Here is a 21,844-nt window from a genome sequence, read left to right as displayed (position 1 = left end):
CCTCACTCCTACACCCTACTCGCCAGGCTTATGCTGGGGGGGGGGATATCCACACACACCTCTGTCCCTTAATGCAAACAAGAGAGATACCCCAAGGGAGGGCTTTGGTGGAAGCAGAGATCAGCTCTCAAGTCACTGGAATTTAGAGAGGTTCTAGTTTCTAACCCATCAGGCTTACAACACCAAGCCCTTTCCATCCAGCCTCCTGTAACTGCCTGTATCTTCCTGCAGAATTACCCAAACTAGGGCCACAGCCCCACTTTAGCCAACGGTGCTCATGAGTTGGGTCATAACGGAAATTGAGTTGCAGAACTAAGATTGCAGTCCTATAATTCAAGTCAAAAGGCCAAAAGCAGAGTTACCAATAGGGACGCTGGGGGGAACCACTGTCTTAGTGCTTAACTGAACGCAAGAGGTCCTGAAACATAGTTAGTTATGCATTGACATGTGGTGGGAAAACTTCCCGAGTCACATGAGCACCTGACTAATGCCCACGAGATGGAGAGCTGATTTACATAAATTAGTGGTAGTTTGTGTTATTACACATGTCCTAAAATTATTTCATCTTTTAAATATGCCACTGTATTGTTTGCCTCCCCCACCCTTCAACAGGAGTATGTATGAGCAGACCATTGGTCTTTAAAATGTCTAAACAAAAGCATTATTTCATTTGAGACACCCTACCCTGATTTGACATCATGGGATAGGATGAAGAGCAAATAACAACCAGGTTTATTAACATGTTTTTCTCTGTGGCAATACATTTCAGGAAAGTGCTAAAGCGAGCACACGGCTGCCCGCACCGTGCCTCCTTTTGGTACTCCTTGCTTTTGTACACCAGGTAAACCAGGAGCCCTATTCCTGCAATTAGTAGAAACAGACAGACAGTCAGAGAAGCGGCGAAGTCACATATCCGAAAAGAAGCTCTGCCTCTCCCAAGATACACCAGAAAAAAGCATTCCCTCATATGAGCCAAAGAAGGGTACACAGCCTCATCAGAAGAGCTCGCCCTTAAAAAACCCCCAGCAAGTCTTGGGATAAAGCCAAGAAATGAAAGTATTAAAAAGACAAAATTCATATGAGGACAAATTATTTATGTAGATGCTAGTTGCTTAACAAAAACCATTTAATGAGCTTTATCAAATAGAAGAGCAAATTATGAGGTTGATGAGGAATTACAATTTTGCACCTGTCTGAAGGACTGGATCCTTTGTAATATCAGCTGAGCTTCAACAACCCTTTGAGACAAGACAGTGGGTATCAGCCGTCCCCAGTATAAAAGCAGCAAAACCCAGAGCAACAAGAGAGTAAATGACTTCGCCAAGGGCATGGAGCAAATACACCACTCCCGCATCAGCCCTGCTCCCCTGTCAGTGGCAGACCGTGCTGCCCTGTCCTTGCGATTTCTTGCTGTGCCCCTTCAAAGAACAGAAGAGAAAAGCTCCTTCCCCAGGGAGTCGGAGGGAAACTGGGCAGCATAAAGAAAAGTTAATTGCTTTAACACACCCCCAAACTATCGCAAGGAGAGAATCAATTCAAGTCCCAGTCCAGAAAAAGCTGTGATTAAAAGGAAAAAAAGAAAAGACCTTTCTAGGAGGAGATGCACGGAGGAAGCGAGCAACAAGTGCTGGCACTTGGGTGCTCCGGGAGTTTGCACCAGCAGCTGGCTCGCTTGCGGTGCCTCCTCGCCGCCCTCCCTCCCGCTCTGGCACACATGTAACACGAAACTTCATATCTCCAGGACAACCAATAACAAAAAAAAAGGCAGAGACAACAGCTGGCTGTCAGCAGCTGAGCAGAGAGGAGCCGAGCGAGGAGCGAGACACAAGCCAGGATAAGGGGAGAGATGACGTGAAAGTTTAAGAAGACAGAAAGAAAAACAAGAGGAGAGGAGTTGGCGGCGCGGCTGGGGTAAGGCTGAGCTATTGCCGGTGTTCGGTCAACCATAGCACCTTAACATTCAGCTAGTTAGCAAGTAGCTGGAGCTTTTGTAGCTCTCGGTATGGTGAACTGCAGAATCAGCCATTGAGCAGAGCTTGCTAGCCTGAATTTGTTTGCAAGGGACACTCAGGAGCAAAGGTAGCGAAAGAAAAACTTTTAATAGGATTGCAGAAAGCTGGGCTGCAAATGTACTGCTAACAAAAGGATCCAGCCTGCATTCTTGCTTTGCTTCGACAGTCAAAGCAGGAGTAAGCAACTTCTTGCTGATTAGAAAGGCTGGCTGCTCATTTTTCTGTTGCTGTTCCGGAATGTGACCTTAGCTGACGAGCAGGTCTAGCACCGGGTATTCTCCACAGTGATGACTTGATATATTAATCCTTAGTGTGGACAAGAGAGCTGATCTGCTCCGCTGTACAAGTAGCGTACGTGCCATTAGCGAGTAGCTGCCAGCACAGGCAAGCGCGTGTGAAACCAAGTGGGTGCCAGCCACAGCATTTCTCCAGAACTCCTCCCAGCTGGAGCTAACTTTTATCCCCCAAATCCTGAAGCAAACAGAGAGCTTGAAAACAAACCCTGGTCGGGGAACTAGCATACTGTGCAAGTTAAGCATCTGTGTCCAATAGAAATAAATGGAAATATTTTACACAGCTTCTAACAAGAGCATTTAAAAAAAAAAAAAAAAATCAGCTAGTGTATCAGGCACAGATGCTGGTTTACTATTCAAAACAGCATGAGAAACCACTGCTCCAAGAGAACACATACATACACATACGTGGTCTATGGTTTACAGTAACAAGACCGTCAGGTCTCAATGCAGTGAGAAGGGAAGGAAGAGGAAAAGGATCCCCCAAATACACGAAATTACCCACTGTAAGCCTTGGTTTTACATAGAGTACAGTACAACGTGTGCTCCCATCTCTGTTTGCTGCTGGGTGTGGGAAGGGGGCTGGCATAGGGCTGACCATATAAGCCCACATTTTCTGTCATCTGAAGCTCTGTTTGGAAGCTCTTGCAGCTCCTAGCACTGAGCTGGGACCCCTTGCCTCTTCCAGGAGGGACATGGGCGGCCAGCTGTTTACAAACAGGTAGGGAGAGAGGCAGAAAGCCAATTCTCACAGAAAGATGTCTTCCCGATCCTACACATGCCTGTATGGAGGAATGTTAAGGATCAGGTATTTCCACTTCTCTCCATTCCCATTAACGTGGAAGGGAGGGCAGGTCTTTCTGACCTACGTGTTGTACAAACACCAAATTGGAACTGCCTGTATGAGAAGATCTAGTAGTTAAGACCCACACGCCTCCAGTCTAGCCCTAGGTTCAAAGGGGATGGAGGGAAGTTGCCACCCTGCTAATGAAGGGTCTCTGTATGTTGTTTGTTGCAGTTAAGATGGTTTCTCAAATAAAGTACAGGAAAAACAAAGTTTAGGGGAAAAAAAAAAAGGAAGGAAGGAGGGAGGAGCGAGGGGAGAAGGGCAGGGGAGGGAGGGAGGTAGAGAAACACGCCAAGTTTTCCTTGCCAAAAGAAAATCTTAATGGGTTTGGCTGGGGGCTTGTCCAGCCACAGCCATGTTGTACATATGGGGGGGGGGGGGGAAATAAGCAATATGAAACACATGTCTGGATAAAAGAAGCAGGACATGGCTTTTGTTACAGCTGTCATAGTGCACGGGCCCCTTATTCTGACTGCAAGGCAAAAGCGGTTATGGGAGTGGAGGTACAAAACAAACCAAGTTTGATAGAACCGATCATTTCTGTAACACAAACTGTGACCCACACAGCCTGCAGTGGGCCAGCAGCATGCTGCACGGCCGGGACTGTAAGAGACTGTAAGAGAGCTGGGTGAGGAGAGCAGCACCCACCCCTCACCTCCATGCAGGCCCTCACCACTACCCTGTGCAACCACAGCTGATGCAGTTCAAAACAGCTTCTTCTGAGGAAGCAGCTGTTCTAGCCTTCAGTTTTGAGTTCCTACACCCAAGTGGCATCTTTACTAGGATTAGATCAGCGTATTTCAAAAAACTCAAAAATGCACGTCATTTCTGAGACCTGTAGGTCTGAGACCTGTAGGTCTGAGACCAGTCGAGGACAGGGCACAGAGGTGACTGAAAGAAGATGGAGAAGGTGTTTCCAGCACTCTCAGGGTGCTCCAGCTGCCTTACCTCAAACACCAAACCACTGATAGATCCCGCTATGTTTGTGAAGTAACTATTTAGAAGGCCTTTCACAGGCACACAGCTACCTCTCTGTCAGCTTCCTGGGAAATGGTTATTTTGCTAATATTAGAATACACTTTCAGGCTAGATTCAAGCATCAGCAACCCTAAAAAAAGTTCTCTTGTAGAAGAGCTACAGGTTTATTTTTAAAATTGACCTTTTCCTTTCACTGGATGGCTCTGTGCTTTGGTTTCCCCACTTCTTAAAAATGGGACTAGTAGTGAGGAATTATCTCATGGGGTTTTGTGGACTTGTTTGTGGGACGGACTGGAGAAAACCAGCGTGTTCTGTAGAGGTGTAGAGCCTCTCAGCTCAGTGCCCCAATGGGCACTACAGCTTCTCAAACTGCTATTGCAGGGCATTCAGTGCCTTTTTATATTAATCTAATATTAGGTTGCAGGGGAGGAAAGGAACATTTACACTGCTGCCTCAAAACCAATCTCCAAACAGTGGGTGGAGGAGATGACAGGGTATTCCAGCCAAATGGCTACCGAGTCAGGGCAGCTTTATAATCTGAAAGAATGTGTGGCCTTCTTTTCCAGACCAGCTGACAAAGTCAAAGCTTTTCTCCCATGACATTGAGCTGCAATTTACCAGTTTGGGTGTGTGCTGTTAGAAAGCTAAATTCTCTTGATACTGGAAACTATTTTCATCTGCTTGGGAATGAATTATAGGTCCGTTTGGCTCCGTTCACTCCTGTTTTAGGAAAAAAAAGGGCTTGTCTGTGAACTATAGTTAAGATTCACATGGCTGGTCAACTACAGTCATGGCAGCAAACATTGCATTAACAATGATGAGGGAGAACCATGCACTGATAATACAACTACTTTTCTATAGACCTTTTCATCTCAGAATTACACTACAAACTTAGAACAATAAACAATTGTACAGGAATTATTACATGTTCTGCCAAAATGCATCTGAACTGTAACAACACCTAGCAGCTGAGCACTGTTTTAGGACAGGAAGCACCGCAGACCTTATCCATACGGAATCAGAAGCACGTTTCAGGAACCAAGAACAAAGCTGGTAGGCTCAGGAGCTGGCCAAGCCTTCATGTTCTTAAGAAAGTGGCCAAATGCAGCCAGAGTTTATTTTAAAGTTTTAGACCAGAATAAAAAGCATCCCCTCCCTTTCAGCTGCTCAGCACTCTCCTTCCATGAGGCTGGGATTGCTTTCTAAGATGTCCTACCAAATAAGCTACCACAATCCATACAGGCTTCCCATCCCTGTATTGGTACAATTTCAGCCAACTTATCTGACTTGCCTGAGTAAGAACAACACAAAGTATTTGCTTCTCCACAGCCACACGTCTTGGGAAAAAGACAATGTTGCGATGAGAATGTTGACCTGGCATTCTGCTTGTTGGGCACATCAGGGAGGTCCTGCTTTGTAAGGTCTCTGGAGCACTGCTGATATGGGCGATGGGCATAGTGGAGGATATCCAACTCACCTTCACTGGGACTTGCTGCATTACGATTAGAGGCATTGGCAGCTTCAGGGCACCATCAACAGATTCCCGCCTCCAAAGCTTCATCTCCATTTTTAGATTACTATAGCAACAAACCCATGCAAGAAAAATTTCTCAGAGGGACTACAGTAAAACCAATGGATTGGGGTCATGTCAAGAGAAATAAAACCCTGTGGAGCATGGCTGGATAAGGAGCAACCAAGAATGGAAACCATGCTTTCATCTACTTTCATCCTAAACGGGTTTAGTGACTGAAGTGTAACAAGCAGTTAACAAGCAGTTAGCAAGCAAAGGTTATTTCATTTTGTAACTGCAACAAAAGCAGGGACTTACTGTCTTTCTATCTAAAGATTTCAGAGAATGTTAGAGACTTAGACACACAACAATTAGCAAACAAACCTCTGATGGCGGTTACATGTTCTGCCACTTTGCAGAGATGAAGTCACCCAACAGAGGGGTGGGATGACTTATCCAAAGTCACACAACCAGTAAGCATCCCTGGTAGGCGAGGAAGACTGCCTGCCTTTACTAACTTCCAGTCCTGGGGCTAAACCACAAACTCAAATTCATGTTCTTTGCATTGAAATAGACTGCTCAAATGCCACCAGGGTTATGACTAAACAAGTGTCTCATTCTGTGCCATTAAATTTAAGCTCACCCACTCCCTACAGTTCAACTTCTGATGCACCTGTGTAGACACACAGATAGGATACAGCTTTCCAAACCAGACAGACCAAAAAAACCACGATCAATTTATATCCATTCCAAAATACTTACAGCAACTTGACTAGCTTACGGCAGACAGAGGGCTGTGGGACCCCACCTTACATGGTCATCCCAAAGCTCTTTTTCTTGCTTGAAGCCTGGAAGCTAGCACACACAGGCAGTTCACAGTACAAAGAAACCCTGACCAAGGCTTTTCTCTTGAATGTCTAGATTGAGGCCTTTTAATGGCTTTATTCTCAAAAGGGCTCAGCAGCCAACTTATTTGAGTGCTTCAGTATGGCGTAAGTCCATTAAAACAGTTCAGAAAGATAATTTCAGTGCTATTACGGCAATTTTCACAGCTTTATTCAGTGGGCACAGCAAGATGAATCTGCATTAAAAACAAGTATTAGAAATTTCTGGGAATCTAACTCTACAGAAACCCTAAACTAGGATATGCTGCTTTGGTTTTAAAGGATCATCTAATCCTTGCAGGTGAGCAGCACACCTGCAGATGTCAGGCATCCCCCTGCATTCTTACTGTGCTCTCTCTTTTCAGCTGAGACTAACAACTCATGGCACGTGGCAGATTTGGCCTTTTTTTCTCAAAAACAAAATAAACCCAAATTAGAAGACTTGTTTTATTCCCTCCCCTGCCAGGCCATGTAACATACAGGAGGGCAGAAAGATTTGACGATCTAGTCCCACTGCCAACACCAGACAGATGAGTTATTTTTTAAAGAACAGCCAGAAGAGGAAACAGGTGAAACGACAAATTTCAGGCTGCTACCCCACCGCAGCAGGAACTTCCAAACTGCCTGTCACAAAACATGAGCATTGTGTTCACTTTCTTTCTATGCGAGTTTCTCATCTTGCCTCTCTTCACCCTATTTTCACTTCATATGATCTCTAGCTACAGCTATGGAGCAAAAGTTCATGACATTAGTCTGACAATGCGTTATGAAGACTACGCTGCACTGTGGTCATTCAGTATTTCTTCTGTAACAAGTTCCATTAGCTTTGCTGCCCTAAGAGCCATGTCTCCTCCGCTCTGGAGGGTTCTCATCCTCAGTGGATGCGGTTTTGAGGAAGGACAGTGAGCAAGGAGAGATTCCCAATTGAGAAAAACACCGGGAGACAATTATGTTTGCTCCAAACCCCACAGAATCCATGAGGTACCAACTTGGGTGGCTGTTCTAGGCTCTAGAACAGCACTCCAGTCTTAGAAGGTATACTGTCAGTTAAGACCTACAACCTTAAGTTTCAAATCTCTCAAGACTTGCCCATTTTAATAATAATCACTACAGTTACTGCTTCAACCAAATATCCTGCACCACCTGGTCTTTACTACTGTTGGTGACTGGGAGCTCACTTGAACACAGTACAATAAAAGAAGGAATTAATTCTTACAGCTCCACTCTGAAATTTGTAACTAATGTCAGCACTGTTATGTTGTACATGAGGAAGATAAGGCTGATGCAAAAGACAACTTGTTTACGTCACACAGCACTAGCCTTACCCTTAAGCTAAACTCTAGGGTAAGATCTTGGTTCTGCTGAAATCAATTAGAAAAAGATCAAAATCAAAACTAGTCCCGACCAAAGACTTTACATCACAAGTAGAATGGAAGAGACAAAAGTCCATGAATGTAACAAGCTTTCTTGGGGGAGTTTTACTTTTTTTTTTTTTAAGGAGTGATTTATTCATCACCCTTTTGCTATGCTCCACAAGCAGAAATCCCAAAGCAGCGAGAGCCCTTGGAACCAGCGTGCAGTCAGAAGTGCAGTCGAGCAGAAAAACATTTGCTTTCTCACGGGGAGGTTGAAGACTGCACCACCAACATCAAACTTTGTCCCTGAAGAAGTTCAAACCAAGGTAAAAAAGCAACATTCCTTGCAAGTTTTAGAATAAAAACTCCTTCTCTTAGCTCCAGATCAGGTACCATGGGCAGAGGAATGTCGATTACTGAGACGACAAGCTCTTATCATTTTAAGCTAGGCACTTTGCTAATCCACGTGGAGTTCTACAATCATAACCAGTAATTTTACACTGTATACCCAAACCTCAGAAGCCTGGCTTTTGTACTTGCTGCCTCTGGTGCAGCCCAAAGCATGGTACGAAAGGTTACAGCAGATTCCTTACTAGGAGAGCTTCTGGGCAGGCAGAAACACCCCCAAAGGGAACAAACATTTTCAGAATGTTATAGCCAGAAATACTTATTTTTTTTAAAAAAGTTTTTCTTCTAGAGCCAAGAACAGAAAACACAAATCACTTCACCTCTGCCTGCACTGCCATCTCTTGGAATGGAAACACAACTGGAAACCTGCTGACACAGAATCCTGCAGCACTGTGCAAAGGATAAAGCAGCCATTTCTGGAGAAGCTCACTTGGGGTACGGCAATCATCTGGAAAGAACTATTTAACCCTGGTCTCAAAAGTGACCTTTTCAGGTCAAAAGGCCACAGCTATGCCTCCCTGCTAAGTTGCACAGAGATCTTTCTGTAGATGTAGATTTTCCATCCACCCCCATCCCTAGGAAACCAGCTGGTTACGATTTTTGTTCCTTAGCTTGGATTTAAAAGAACAAAGAAAATGCTTTTTGAATTGTATAAACATACAAAATGTAATTTAACTTGGCACTGTAGTATTTAAGCCCAGCGTGCAAAGAAACAGCCAAGCTCTCTCTGTCCTCAGTGTGTTTAGAAAAACTGAACTCCAAGCATCCATTTGTTTGAGTAACCAAACCAGATGTGCAGTAATGAACTAGCTGGCTTATTCTGGAAGTGCTGTCTTGGTCACTTAGCTTTGTATTATCACCAAGACTAGGATATTAAATTGCAATGTTCAAGTCCCATAAAACAGTGTTGACTATTACAACACACACAAGCTAGTACATTCTGATATAATAATGACATAAGAGTTATAATCCATCCAAGCGTTGACCTGTCCAAACACTTGTTTTAGGCAAAACTATGGATCTTTCTCAACAATATCGTATTCCAGTTACTGACCGAAGCAAAATTTGAACTTCCATAGCTCTCATGCAAGCTTGTTTGTTGCAATGCCTTCCAAAATTTTGCTCACAGGGGAAAAGAACAGCAAATATTGGTGGCAAAACTGAAGCACCTAACTTTGACCAGACTAATAATATTTTCAGTAACAATAGTTTCTGGCGATCATTCTTTCTGAGAATAAAGAAGGTGTAAGATTACTGAGCAGGGTAGGAAGAATTAGCTAAACAGATCCAGGGGCTTTTGCTTTGCTCATCACCAGCAGCGAAGGGTGGACATCCACTGTTCAGTTCATATATTGCTCCATTAGAACAGACTGTGGCTTAAAAGGAAAAAAGCTACCTTTAACTTACCATGTAAAACTTGCAGTCATCTATAAGAACTTGAAAACCATCCAGCTGTCCCCACTGAACACAGACTTTAGCTCTTAATATCACCGTTCGGTAAAACTGCTTGATAAAACATTATTAATGGTATTGTAGTGAGGTGTTGAAGTAAGTGCCTTAGTTTTTGAAGGAGCTTTCTGTAGCTGAAAGTGCAAGAAGTCTTCAAGGGGGTCTGCTCAGTGTTACTCAGTAAAAAACAACTGAGAACTATGTACCACTGGAGTTCAGCATTTGGAATTCAAGTCGAGTTAGAACTGCATTTCTTTCTGGAAGGACAAATTAGCACAACTGGAAAAAAAAAAATTACTTTCGTTCTGTGAAAGCCAAGGGCAGGCACTGTCCAGTTCTAACTCTGCCTGCTGAAATAAGCATCCTTCTAGAAGAAACACCATTTCACCTTTGCTTAACAGTGCAGCTGACAAAAACACCCTCAAAACCAGATTTTGAAATTAAAACAGTGCCAGAACACGTAGACAATTAATAGTCCTCCACCTTAGCTACTGGGAACGAGGACTGAGACCAGATAAACTTGTTTTCCTTGTGATCACCAGCTCTATAAGAAGGCTGGCAGCTTCCTAGCATTAGTCAGTGAAAAGGTTGCTCTATTTTGTTCTTCTACAGCGTAAAGCCTGGAGAGGTTGAGCCAGAATGTCTTCTGAAGGCTTTCTGAAGGAAATGCAAACCATTGGTGAGAAGTTTCTCCTTAAGCTCCAGAAACTGCCCAAGGCTGACCCGGTGGAGATTGTGTCCTTTTGTGTGGTTCTTCTGTTTATCGGTGAGTTTATCGGTGATGGTAAAGGGGTGTCAGAATACCTCTTCTCTTCTACGGGGACAGCTTGCTCCACAATCTTTGTTGGTGGGTTGGTGTTGTTGGCAGTTGTTTCCCAGGCTGTGCTCTGAGGCCCAGTTTAATTTCTAGATAGTTTTTTAATACTCAGTGTGTATCTCTACATGCATGCAGAGCACAATAGACAACGGTATAGCTTTCCCCAAGCTCATATTTAAGCAGTAATTTAAACAGCAGTATTTTAACCAACCCAGAGCTGCTGCAATGTTTTGATGCGTGGGAGATAGTTTACGACAAATGGTATTAGGGCATCTCACGGCCACAGGAGACACTTAAAGTCTGAGACTCTGAGTGTCATTCCTGTGCTTAGTTCAGTGGAAGTCAGTTTGCTTCAGATGAGCCTGTTTCTTCTCCTCTGGTAATGGCAAGATCCCTCCTGCTGCTCTGTGTGGGGATGGCATGGAAGGAATAACAAAGAGCTCTTGATCAAGGGGGATGAAGTTTGTTTAGACAATGGGAAAACAAGCAGGAAGGCAGGCAGGCCCTCCCCCCGAAAGAGGTAGGCTTTGCTCCCAGCCAAAAGGAAGGGTGTGTATCCAGCCTGGACACTCCTCCCTGGGCTGGAATTCAGAAAGACACACCTGCTGTTTAATTTTTTTCATACCTACAGCTGGTTCCCCGCAGGTCCAATAACCTGGCAGCCCAGCTCCAGGCTTTTAAGGAACATGTGCACACACATGTGCATGTTCACGCACTCTTACGCATTTTGCAGGATTAAACGTCATCCTTTTCTATTCCAGATAAACTAACATATCCCTCCCAACACCAACCATTATGCCTAGTGTAAAGTAACAGTAAGTTAGCCTACTGCTTTGCAAAACAAAACCCTGTGTTTGAAGTACCTATTTTCTCAAGCTAAACACAGAGGAAAGAATAAAGCCAACCCAGTCACAAGTATCTATCCTCCTTAAAGGGTATATGCTGCATGCACTCTTCAGAAATGCAACTGCTAGTTTGACTAAACAGGTTCTCTCGAGTTGCTTCTGACACAACTACGGGGAGAGTCGGATCTCCATACTTTCCGGGCACACAGCTCTACTTAGTTACTGCGTGTCATCTCCAAAACAACAGCCCCTTAGGCAGGTAAAGATATGCCCCCACATGGTTTAGTACATAGCTCTTAAGATCATGAAATATCCAGTAATGATTGTCCAGACTAAATGGACAGCTAATACAAAGGAGCAGGAACTTAGAAGGAGGGAGGTGGGGATATAGGACAAAAAAAAAAAATCAGCAAGAAACCAGGCTTTGATCATTCTGCTGCTCACCAAACAACTTGGAGGAGACATAGGGTTACTCTCCAGTGACTGCTCCAATGTCATGAAGCAATATCGTTTGCTTCTCTTTCCAGTTACTGTTCTGCTGCTCATGATCATTGCCTGCAGTTGCTGCTGCTATAGTTGCTGTAGCTGCGACGGACGTCCTGACCACAGACGTAGGAAGATCCAAGTCCGCCCAATTGCCCATTCGTGAAGTGCAACAAGAGGTGACACAACCTACTATCAAGGACACGCATGGACATCATGATTCAGTCCTACAGGAAGGACTTTCTACACTAGCTCGCTGAAAATGGCAATAACAATATTAATTAATATGACTCAGAGGACCAGAAATCACAGCATGGAATTCCTTCTTTCTGTGACAGCCACTGCTGGGCTCCGTGGCGTGACCAGAAAGGTAACGCTACTTTACCATCACTGTCTCCCTCTTCTGGGGTGGGGTGGGGGTGCATTGACACATGCTGCTGAGAAAAAAGACACGCTTTCCCAGTGACAGACCTGCAGCTGGGCCAGCCAAGGATTCCCTTTGTGAGCATGGAACCACAGACCAAAGCAGAGAACACGTACACTGCCACATGCTAGGCAGCACCCACTCTCTTCCCAAGTGGTTAATCCAGAAGGATGATGTTGGGCGCTAGCAAAACCCACTGGCATCACTGGGAGGTCCACATGGCCAGTACATCTTGGATCAGGCCCAAACCTGCTCTCTTAAAAGCCACCTGCAACAGACACGTTTAGCTGAAATGTCTCCTGAAAACAAATTGTGGATCTTCTGATCCAAACATGCCAGCTGAGGCTCTGAGTACAGCTGGTGACAAATGCTCCCTGCTTTATTTCATTGGTGTTACAATGATGTGAAATTGTCAAAGAGAAAAATCAGATCATGTGCAATACCCTTTGTAAACAGAAAGATGAAGGCAAAAGGGAAAAACTCACCAACGCTACGCCTTAATTTGATCATTCTGCTGCTAAACGTGCTCCCTCCCCACCCCTGGTGTAGTTCTGCTCTTCTGCTTATTGCAGGTGAATGGTCCTTACAGAGCACGGGAGTTACAGGAGATGAACAAATCCCTATCCTTACTTGAGGGACCTGTGTGCCTGACTCCCTGCACTGTGTGCAGTTTATTTTAGTGGGCATAAACATTATGCCTAAGGTATGATTATTAGCATACACAAAGGCATTTCAGAGGACTGACATACAGTATGGTACACATGCAGCAGCTGACAGTGGGCATTGTGACAAAGCAGAGCCAAGAATCGGCTGTACGGCTGAAGTCAGCAAGTGCAAATAAATGCCTTTTCCATGCTGCAGCCACTGTGTACATTTGGGTTACACTTTGGTGAACTTCAGAAGGGGATTTATGTAAGTATAAGGCTATGGCGCAGGCCACGACTTTCATAACTGGGACAGCCAAATGGAAGACCATCATACTGCACCTAACACTGTAAGCCACTAGCCTTTCTTTCAGCCCCAAATGTGAAACCAACCACCTTTATGAGAAAGTATAAAAAGTTACGTGCATATAGATAAGTCATCTTCTACCCTTGTATTCCAACTGCTAAGTGTAGAGGAGTCAAAGGGATTACACATGTATGTACCAGAGCCAACATCTAGCTAGAGAGAAAAGAATCATCAAGTTTATAACAGTGGGCTTTTAAATATTCTTCACACTTCAGAAAGGACAAAAAAATGAAAACTTTGTAAAGAAACCTCTTTTCTCTGATGCCTCCACCCAAATTAGTAAAAAGCATATTACATCAGTACCTTCTCATGTATTTAATGCACTTTAATTTTTGCAAAGAAACTAGATTTAGATATTTTGCATTTTTGTATTGCTGCACATTGGAATATATCTGCAGCCAGCAACGCAGAGAATAGTCCAAAAATTAGAAAAAAATAATTCCTCAAACTACCAATGTTACTTTTAAATTAATAAAAAGAAAAACTTTGCAGCAGAAGGTGAGGATGTTCCTTAGAATGTAAATATTTGAGCCCCAACTTGACAACTGCCAACAGAAGACTGCACTAGTATGAGCTACTGCATGCACAGTTACACTAAGACTAACAAAGCGCTGGCCTTTATTACGCTGTCCCAAAGCTTTCACTCCTAACCAATATGTTAGGGTAGGATAAGCTCAAGTGTGGCATCAATTTACTCTCATCAACATTCAGAGATGCATCGCACTAACCTCAGTCAGATATGTCTTTGCTCATTTCGCTTACAAACGAGTGACAATCAAGGTGACATAGGAAGTCTCAGAACCTCTTTTGCAGGGGACAGACTCAACAGACATTTCTGTATCTAAGTTAAGTCATAAGACCTGTGAAAGAACAGAGCTTACTTTCTTTCCTAGCCTGTGCTAGGCAGTGCCAGCTACAGGAATTAACAGAATCTCATTGAGAAATGTTTCAGCAGCATGGAACCAGTCTGTGCTAACAGTCAGGAGGAAGCTCAGCACGCTGGAAACATACCAATGCCTGACGGGTTGCTGTCACTAGGATCAAGCTGCCAGGCCTTATCTCAACAGGAAAAGCTACAAATACATGTTTCCCACTGGTGTTACAAGTTAAACCACTGACAGATACCAGGCAGGGGGACAAGAGAAATGGCTCCTGTCTTATCTCTGCCACTGTAAGTTCCTGAATTAGAACCAGAGAATAAACACAGCACTGTTAAAAAAAGGAGAAGGAGAGAAAATTAAGCAATTGTCTAAATAATTCAGCTGGCTTTCTGGAGCAGAGGAGCAGCTACCACATAGAGGAGGGGTCCCTGGACCAATTTCTACATACTTGCCCGGACCTCACAGGCCTAATGTTCTGCTTTGTACCATTTTGTACCATCATACTCAGCTACACTTGTTATTTAGATATGCCAGTTGATTTCCTGGGCTGGGTGGGCTCTGCTGCCTTCTTGCATGCAACAGATCAGGTTGACCTGAAAGATGCCCACCAAATCCCCATCAAATCCCCAGCCTACTGCAGCTCTTCAGTTTCTCTTGACTAGAAACATGCCAGTCTCTGGGTCTCTGCTCACCACTCACACAAGCTTTTGTGTTTTTGGCTTCAATCATTACCCACATAAAGGGACCTGGAACGCGCTGAGCACTAGTAAGGATAGATCCTCTCTGTTTCAAAAAGCAGAGGGAGATTCAGAAGAGCGTATACTAAGGCGAGACTGCTTCAAACACAGCAACTTCTGTATGTGTTGTGAAAGCCTGAGGGAGCCTAGAAGGAACTGCAAGGGAATACAGTTACTTCAGTCCTGATGATACAAGTGTTGAAATAGTTTCTTCCCTAAGGAAACTAAAAGAGACAGTGAGGCCAGCCTCTCCAGAAGAAGTGGTTGAAGTTCTACTGACAACTTAATGGAATAGCTTCTATTCTGTAACATCATCCCTCTGGTTTCAAAGTGATTTGCTTGGCTTGTGAAAAACAAGTTTGCTTTTACACACATGCAGTCTCACGCACCATACTCTCCTCCCTCTCACCTGCCACCTCTCTCCAGCACCATCGTTCTGGTCTTCAGTTAGGAAAGCACCAGGGAGTCAGGTTTTTTGCAGCTAACAGCAGTACAAGGCTCTGTAATGAGTTTATCACAATGTTTATCACTGTCACAATGAATTTTGGACTGGAGGGCAGTCTTGTTCACAGTCTCATTTTAGACACAGCATTCTCCTAATGGAGCTTACAATACAGATCCAGTAAACAAAGCCCTCTTCTCTCCACCCCAACCTGCAGCCTTCCCCAGTCAGAGGGCATCGTGGGCCTTTACAAGCACTGGAACAGGTGCACAAGTGGATAAAGCCATAGAGAGGAAGAAATGTCTGAGCAACAGCTGAACTAGGTCTTTTTAAGTAGGCTCAAGGCCTTTGATTAGATTAGCCACACCTTTGCAGGAAAGTCAGCTGTTAATCATTTACTGCAGTACAAACAGGCAACTTTCATGCTAGCTCCACAAGTCTCCAGGTGCAATAAGGGGGTACCTCACCACAAGTCAAGATCTTTTGGAGGGGGTGCAGAGCAGGCACCAGAAGAAAGGCCTACTACAAACACAACAGCTTCAGGTATTTATAAAATTGCATGTAGCTCTCCTATTTCAGGATATTAACTGCAGTTAGCAAAAGAGACAGGAACTTTCTAGGGTGTACAGTCGCACAAGGTTTCTGCCTTTGAGTCTACAGAACTAGTATCTAGGCTGTCTTCTTTTTAAAGGTGAGGGAAGCTATGCAGAATGGCTTTCAAGTCCTGTATGCCTGTTGGTTAGAGACTGGGCATGGTGATCTCCCATCATTCCAGAAAACAAAGCATGAACTGAATATATTTGTCTGCCGAGAAAGAAACAAAAACTTCAGCAAAATGAAGTGTGAGCTTGTGCTCCTAGGCAAATGTGACTTGCTGGGGATGAAACACGCTTTACATCACTAATAGTCTTCCTTACAATATTAAGGATACAGACATAAGGGGCAGCAAGTCAAACAAACTTTCAAAAATAACAAAGATCTCTTACTGTATTATGTCTGCACAGTCATATATGAGAGAAAGTGTGAGATATAATCCATCCTTTCCCTTGAGAAGAAAGGAAGCTTTAGTAAAACCAGAAGATGCTTGCAAAGAGATGCTGGGTGTTCTTTAGAAAGCTGATAGCCAAGCCATTATGCAAAGTATCAGTGAAAGAGCAAGTGTGTAGAACCCACTGAGATCCCAGTTTAAATTATTGCTGGACCTAAGTACTTCACAGGAGGAAAACTTGTGCTTCCATTACAGAGTAATAGAAAGCACTACTAAAGCAAACCCTGTTAACAGGAGACCTTTTTTACATAGACAGACTGTTCTAAACCCTATGAGAGCAACAAGTTATACATGAAGATCTTTGCTTATTGTTGGTGGTGGTTTTTAGTTGGTTTTTGTTTGTTTGTTTTTAAATAAGTGTTCACTTAATCTCCAGTGTGTTTTCTGAGTTTAAGTGCCCAACTCCTTTTTAGAGATCTTTCCAATGGTATCAAGCAAGTTCTCCCACTGAATACTTGTCTTTCATGTATAGGCTGTACAGTTGACAGAGATGAAGGGTTCTTACTGAACATGCTGGGAGAGACATGATAATATATTATTAAAAATATTGATAAACTTTGATTAAAACAAATCTCAACTGCCAAAACCTTGTAAAGCCAGCAGCTTTCCTCTTTACATCGCTGTAGATCTGATTGTGAAACTGGCCTCAGCTATCTTTCTTCTGGTTTATGCTCTCATTTCTGTGAAGGGTGACCCTCCCTTTTGGAAGAGGGATGCCTGCAGGCACAGACAGCATGCATGCCTATACTGATTTTGGGACTGTGGCTCAGGGCATAGAGAGGATACACCAACATCTGATATTGTTCTTGTCTACCTCCAGCAGGGTGGAAGCCAGCATGTCATCAGTACAAGAGGCACCCTCAGTTCTGGAAGACCTAAAGAGACTGATTGTAACAAGTGACTGGGCTCTTGGAGGGCTAGTGGTGATTGGCACCTTCTGTCTTGTTTTTGTTGCTCTCCTCTTATTTGCTGCCATCTTTGGGTGCTGCTCATCTCCAAGGCACAGAGTGGAGCATAAACAGCGAAGCTGAGACACAGTACTTGGAGCTCTGCAGCTAAGCAAGAATCAGCCCAGCTACAACCTGATTGTATTGTTCGTAGAAAGTTTTTTCATCTTCTTTCCCTGGGTGGCTATTTCTCCCCATGTAACTTCTGTGCATCAACAGCAATGCACCAATGCCAACAAGCTGTTCTGCAAGTCCACAGCAAACTCAATACATAAGGCTATCTGTATTCAGGAACTGCATGACTAGCCAAATACCAAAGTCAACTCATCTCTGCTTGATTTTCATCTTTCAAGCAAAACCACTGGTTAGAGGTGGCAAATGGTCAGCCACCACCTGAAACTGATAAAGATGGCTTCTGCTGCTGCAGCTATATGTTTTTTGGGTTTTGGGTTTTTTTCTTGCAAATGAGCAACAGGAAACTCTGGCCAGCAAAAGCTTTGTCTAAACCCACTCTCTAAAAGCAGCTTATATCGTTGTTCTCCTGTCATACTCAGACAATAGCCTAAATATACTATACAAAAACTTGCTTGCCAGTATACAAGTCTGTCTTTATTTGTTCTTATTTAGAACCTTGCAAGGTCAGAGTTTCAGGTTTGCTTTCACTGTTTGGACTGTGAATAGAAGTGTATTAATTCAAAATGTAAAAAAGAAATGCAACATGGCATTCCTTTAAATAGCATCTTAGTCTCCTGTACAGTTATAGGCAGGGAAACCAGTCAGTGGTGCTACAGTATGTGACTCTGGGATGCATATGGTATGTTATACAGTAGGAAGAATGTACCAAGCTGGGGAGGGAAGAAAAAGTATGGGAGACGTGATTAATTAGGTCAGTGATAGTCCCTTACAGAAATCTCTCTTCTATGTACCCAGTGAAATCCTATTTCTGTTACTATTCAGCTGAGCAAAGGAGAATGTTTTTTCTCTGTCCTTGCTCAGTTACTGCCTCACTGCTGCAGTGCAACTCTGGAGAAGGTCCTTACTTCAGATAACAGTCATGGAGCCTAACTCATGCCCTCACTGAGGCACCACCTTGGCATGTCCTCTGACTGCTCCTGGCTTGTGCAAGGTTAGTTCAGTGATCCTAGTCCATTTCTCATGGCACTAGTGTCCATTCACGACTAACTCTATGGATAATCAGCTTAGGAATCAAGAAGAAATAGATACCAAGACAAGGTTTCCTGAGGTTAGCATCTAACCAGATGTATAATCTGAGAGGAAGCTGTATCTAAAACCCAGATGCAAACAGCCATCTGGCCACTCTTGCTGTGAGCTGGTAACACATACCAGAAGGAGCAGAGCTGCTTAGCCAAGTAAGTGGATCAAACTCTTATAGCAAGAAGCCTCCTAGTAGCTACTTCCCAGAATCACCTTGACTTTGGGCAAATAAGTGCTCCTTCAAGTGCCCCAGGACTACTCAATGTTGTGTGATATTTCAGTACAAGCAAGACTTTCCCAGAGCAAGCCCATAAAACCAGGATTGGTTTACCAAACATGACCACAAGGAGACAACATGCTCACCAAGGCATCAGACAAGAAGCATATGTTACATTAACACTGAAAAAGTTGCCCTAGATGCAAGTGTGAAAAAGGAAACAAAATGCAGACTTGAAAGCAAGGCACACGTTGACCGTTTTCAGTTAGTGAACACCTACTACTCTCTTACTGGCAAAATTATAGCTCTGATGTCTTACCCAGCATAGAATAGCAATTAGTACAATTACAGCTTACAAGTCATGAACTAAACGTGAATAACGCACGTTACGGTTGCTAGTCTTTATTTAGATTGGGCACGTCCATAATTTGGGCCTGTGTCTGAAACATTCTAAGCACCATCAGCTCCTTCTAAGATCAATGAGGATCACAGATACCTAGTACTTTGCAGAGTGGAGCCCCCAAGATTTAGCGAAACATTAAATCTCAATGCTTCCATCCCATGCCGATCAGGCTGTCTATCTCCTTAGAAGAGAGATGAGGTAGTGAAGGAGGGAAGAGTCAAAACAAAAGCAAATGCAACTAAGTCAACTCATCATCAAAGATAGAACATAGTCAAATTCATAGCCAGAGGAGTTATAGTTTAACATCACCATATCACTTGGTCAGGCTTCAAGACCAAGATCTCAGTTAACTCAGAGGTGGGAGTGAGTGAGAGATGTTTCAGGGACACCCTCCTCAGTCAAGACAGCAATATATCAGGCGATTCATTCAGTATTTTCTTTTTCCTGGACATGCAAGATCTCGGCCATAACACTGCCTCAGAAGGGGTAGGGCAGGGTTTCCCCAATATTACAGTGTTTGAAAGAAGTGCACTCACCCCAGCTCCTCGCAGAAGTTCACAATGGCATCAAAAGCTGTCATCACAGCTTTGTCAGATTCTTTTAAGGTGCCTTTTTTTTCCTGAAAGTAGACAGGGACAATAACTATAGTGTTCAATTTAAGTATAAACAGATAAAGTAACTCTAGTGATAACCAAATCCAACCCTTCTGATCAATATGGCAAACAGCTATGGACACCACCCTGTCTCTGCTCCACACTTCTGCTCACCCATGCCTCTCTAATAGAGCTGGAGCTCTGTCTGGCAGCCCCTTCCCTTCCTGCTTCGCTCCCTTCTGCTATCCCTTGAAACAGACAGCTCTAGACCCAGGAAAAAACCTCATTTAATCTTTGCATATTCAGAGGCCACTGCAGGCAAGTGGCAAACCAGATCAGAGCAAAGGCAGCATATCTAGGCAGGTGGATACTATTCTGCAGATCTTACTTGGATCTTAGAGAGCTCCTTCTTAATCAGGAAGCTGACTTGATCCCGATCATTCCTTGAGTAATAGAGGCGGCAGCAGGATGGCTTCCCATCTCTCCCAGCTCTGCCAGACTCTTGGTAATATCCAGCCATTGACTTAGCAATATTCCAATGGGCAACAAACCTGCATGTGGTAAGACAACAGGAAACATAAGGCTGCAGGCTTCTCAGATTACTGCATACATGATTGTGTTGTTCATGGACATCAACAATAGTAAAAAAATAGGGCAGCAAAAGCATAAAAGACAGTGGACTTAGCAGAGCAAGGGATTTTGCACACAGAAATTTAAGTCCTCTTAACACATGAGACACAAGGACAGCAGCAGAGCTATAAGAAAACAAATGTATCTGAACAACGTGTGAGCAGGATGTCACCCCAAATGGATGGAAATGAATGGGCACATGAATATCCCAAACATGCATAGAATTGTACAGCTATGAAGAGTGAGAATAAGGACATTGTTTTAAGGAGTATGGGAGATTTTACCATAAAATAGAGCATTAATTAAAAAAAATCCTATTTTGTGGAACACAATTTGAACATTACAGAACACAATTTGAAATACTTGATTTTAAAAAGACACTTCTTGGCCAACAAAGTCTGCATGGGAAATCCTGTCTCACCAAGCTCACTTGTAGATGAGGGCACACTTCCCAGCCAGCAAATATGACTACAAATCACTACTAAACTGTATGTAATCTCTGGAGGAAGGTTTTCAACACACCACTGCAAGACTGCTTTAAACCTGCTTGTACCTGAATATTCAGCAATTCAGCTTATACCTGTGTTGAGAAGATTTTACAGTACAGTAACGCTGCCAATGTTTTAAATACCAGTCCGCCTCAAAACCAGCATGTCCCAGAGGCAGGTATGATGCATATGGGTGTGGCAAAAAGATTAAATGAAAAAAGCATGCAAACACATTTCTTCAAACACAAACACTCCAGGAACAGGCCAGGCAGGAAGCATCAGAGCCCTACATATTTAATCCCCATCAGGAAGTTTACTGAAGGAATTGATAAATAATCTCAAACAAAACTGAATTAGCAGTGAAGCGAGAGGAGCAGACTCCATCAGAAAAAGAGACACCTCTGTTTTCCCTTTTGTCCAGAAGGGTCACCTCCAGAACTTGTCAGACCTGATCTTACTTGGTAACATGCATGAATACTCAAAACTCTGCAAACATAGAACAAAGGCTAAGCAGCAGTCCCTTGTTGCCTGGGCTCGGGTATAATGTCCTTTAAACCATTAAAAAACATCCTGTAAAGAGTCACTTTAACTCCATTCATTGGAAACTAACCAGATTACAAGCATGTTTCACTCTCAATCAGCCCTATGCATTTCAGTTACGCTTTGTCTTTTTTAATGACCGCTGTACTGAACAGGGCAGAGTGGTTTCAGGAAGTCATTAATTCATGCTGCTATTCTAGACTTCTCATTTCTCTGTTGGGTAACATGCATCAAGCAGTAAAATAGTCTGTCATTGCTATGGGATCCTGTTGTCTGTCAGCACAGTGGCACAGACAGAAGGATGGCACAGTTGTGAACTGATGTGATTGTCTCAGTGACGTCCTGTCCTTCTCTCACAGTGTTCAGAGCAATTGCTTTATGTGGATT

The 21,844-nt window shown here is 43.5% G+C and overlaps 2 protein-coding genes across 3 annotated transcripts in view; one reads left to right on the top strand and one right to left on the bottom strand.

The window, feature by feature from the left end:
- The window catches only part of RECQL5 (RecQ like helicase 5), a 38,878-nt gene that overhangs the window by 11,031 nt on the left and 6,003 nt on the right, over nt 1-21,844 (bottom strand). For both annotated transcript variants that reach the window (XM_059828139.1, XM_009810674.2), the window contains exons 6-7: nt 20,188-20,350; nt 19,743-19,825 (exon numbers count right to left, since the gene is read on the bottom strand). In XM_059828139.1, the coding sequence (XP_059684122.1) occupies nt 19,743-19,825; nt 20,188-20,350 (246 nt within the window). The remainder of the gene's footprint in view (nt 1-19,742; nt 19,826-20,187; nt 20,351-21,844) is intronic.
- On the top strand, nt 10,376-17,456 carry SMIM5 (small integral membrane protein 5). The gene is made up of 3 exons (XM_009810673.2): nt 10,376-10,502; nt 11,926-12,251; nt 17,245-17,456. The coding sequence occupies exons 1-2, from the start codon at nt 10,376-10,378 to the stop codon at nt 12,045-12,047; spliced, it is 249 nt and encodes an 82-aa protein (XP_009808975.1). The 3' UTR covers nt 12,048-12,251; nt 17,245-17,456.

The sequence above is a fragment of the Gavia stellata genome, chromosome 22 (assembly GCF_030936135.1).
Source record: "Gavia stellata isolate bGavSte3 chromosome 22, bGavSte3.hap2, whole genome shotgun sequence".
NCBI lineage: Eukaryota > Metazoa > Chordata > Aves > Gaviiformes > Gaviidae > Gavia > Gavia stellata.
The sequence above is the reverse complement of the archived record's forward strand: the minus strand, read 5'-3'. Positions and strand labels throughout refer to the sequence as shown.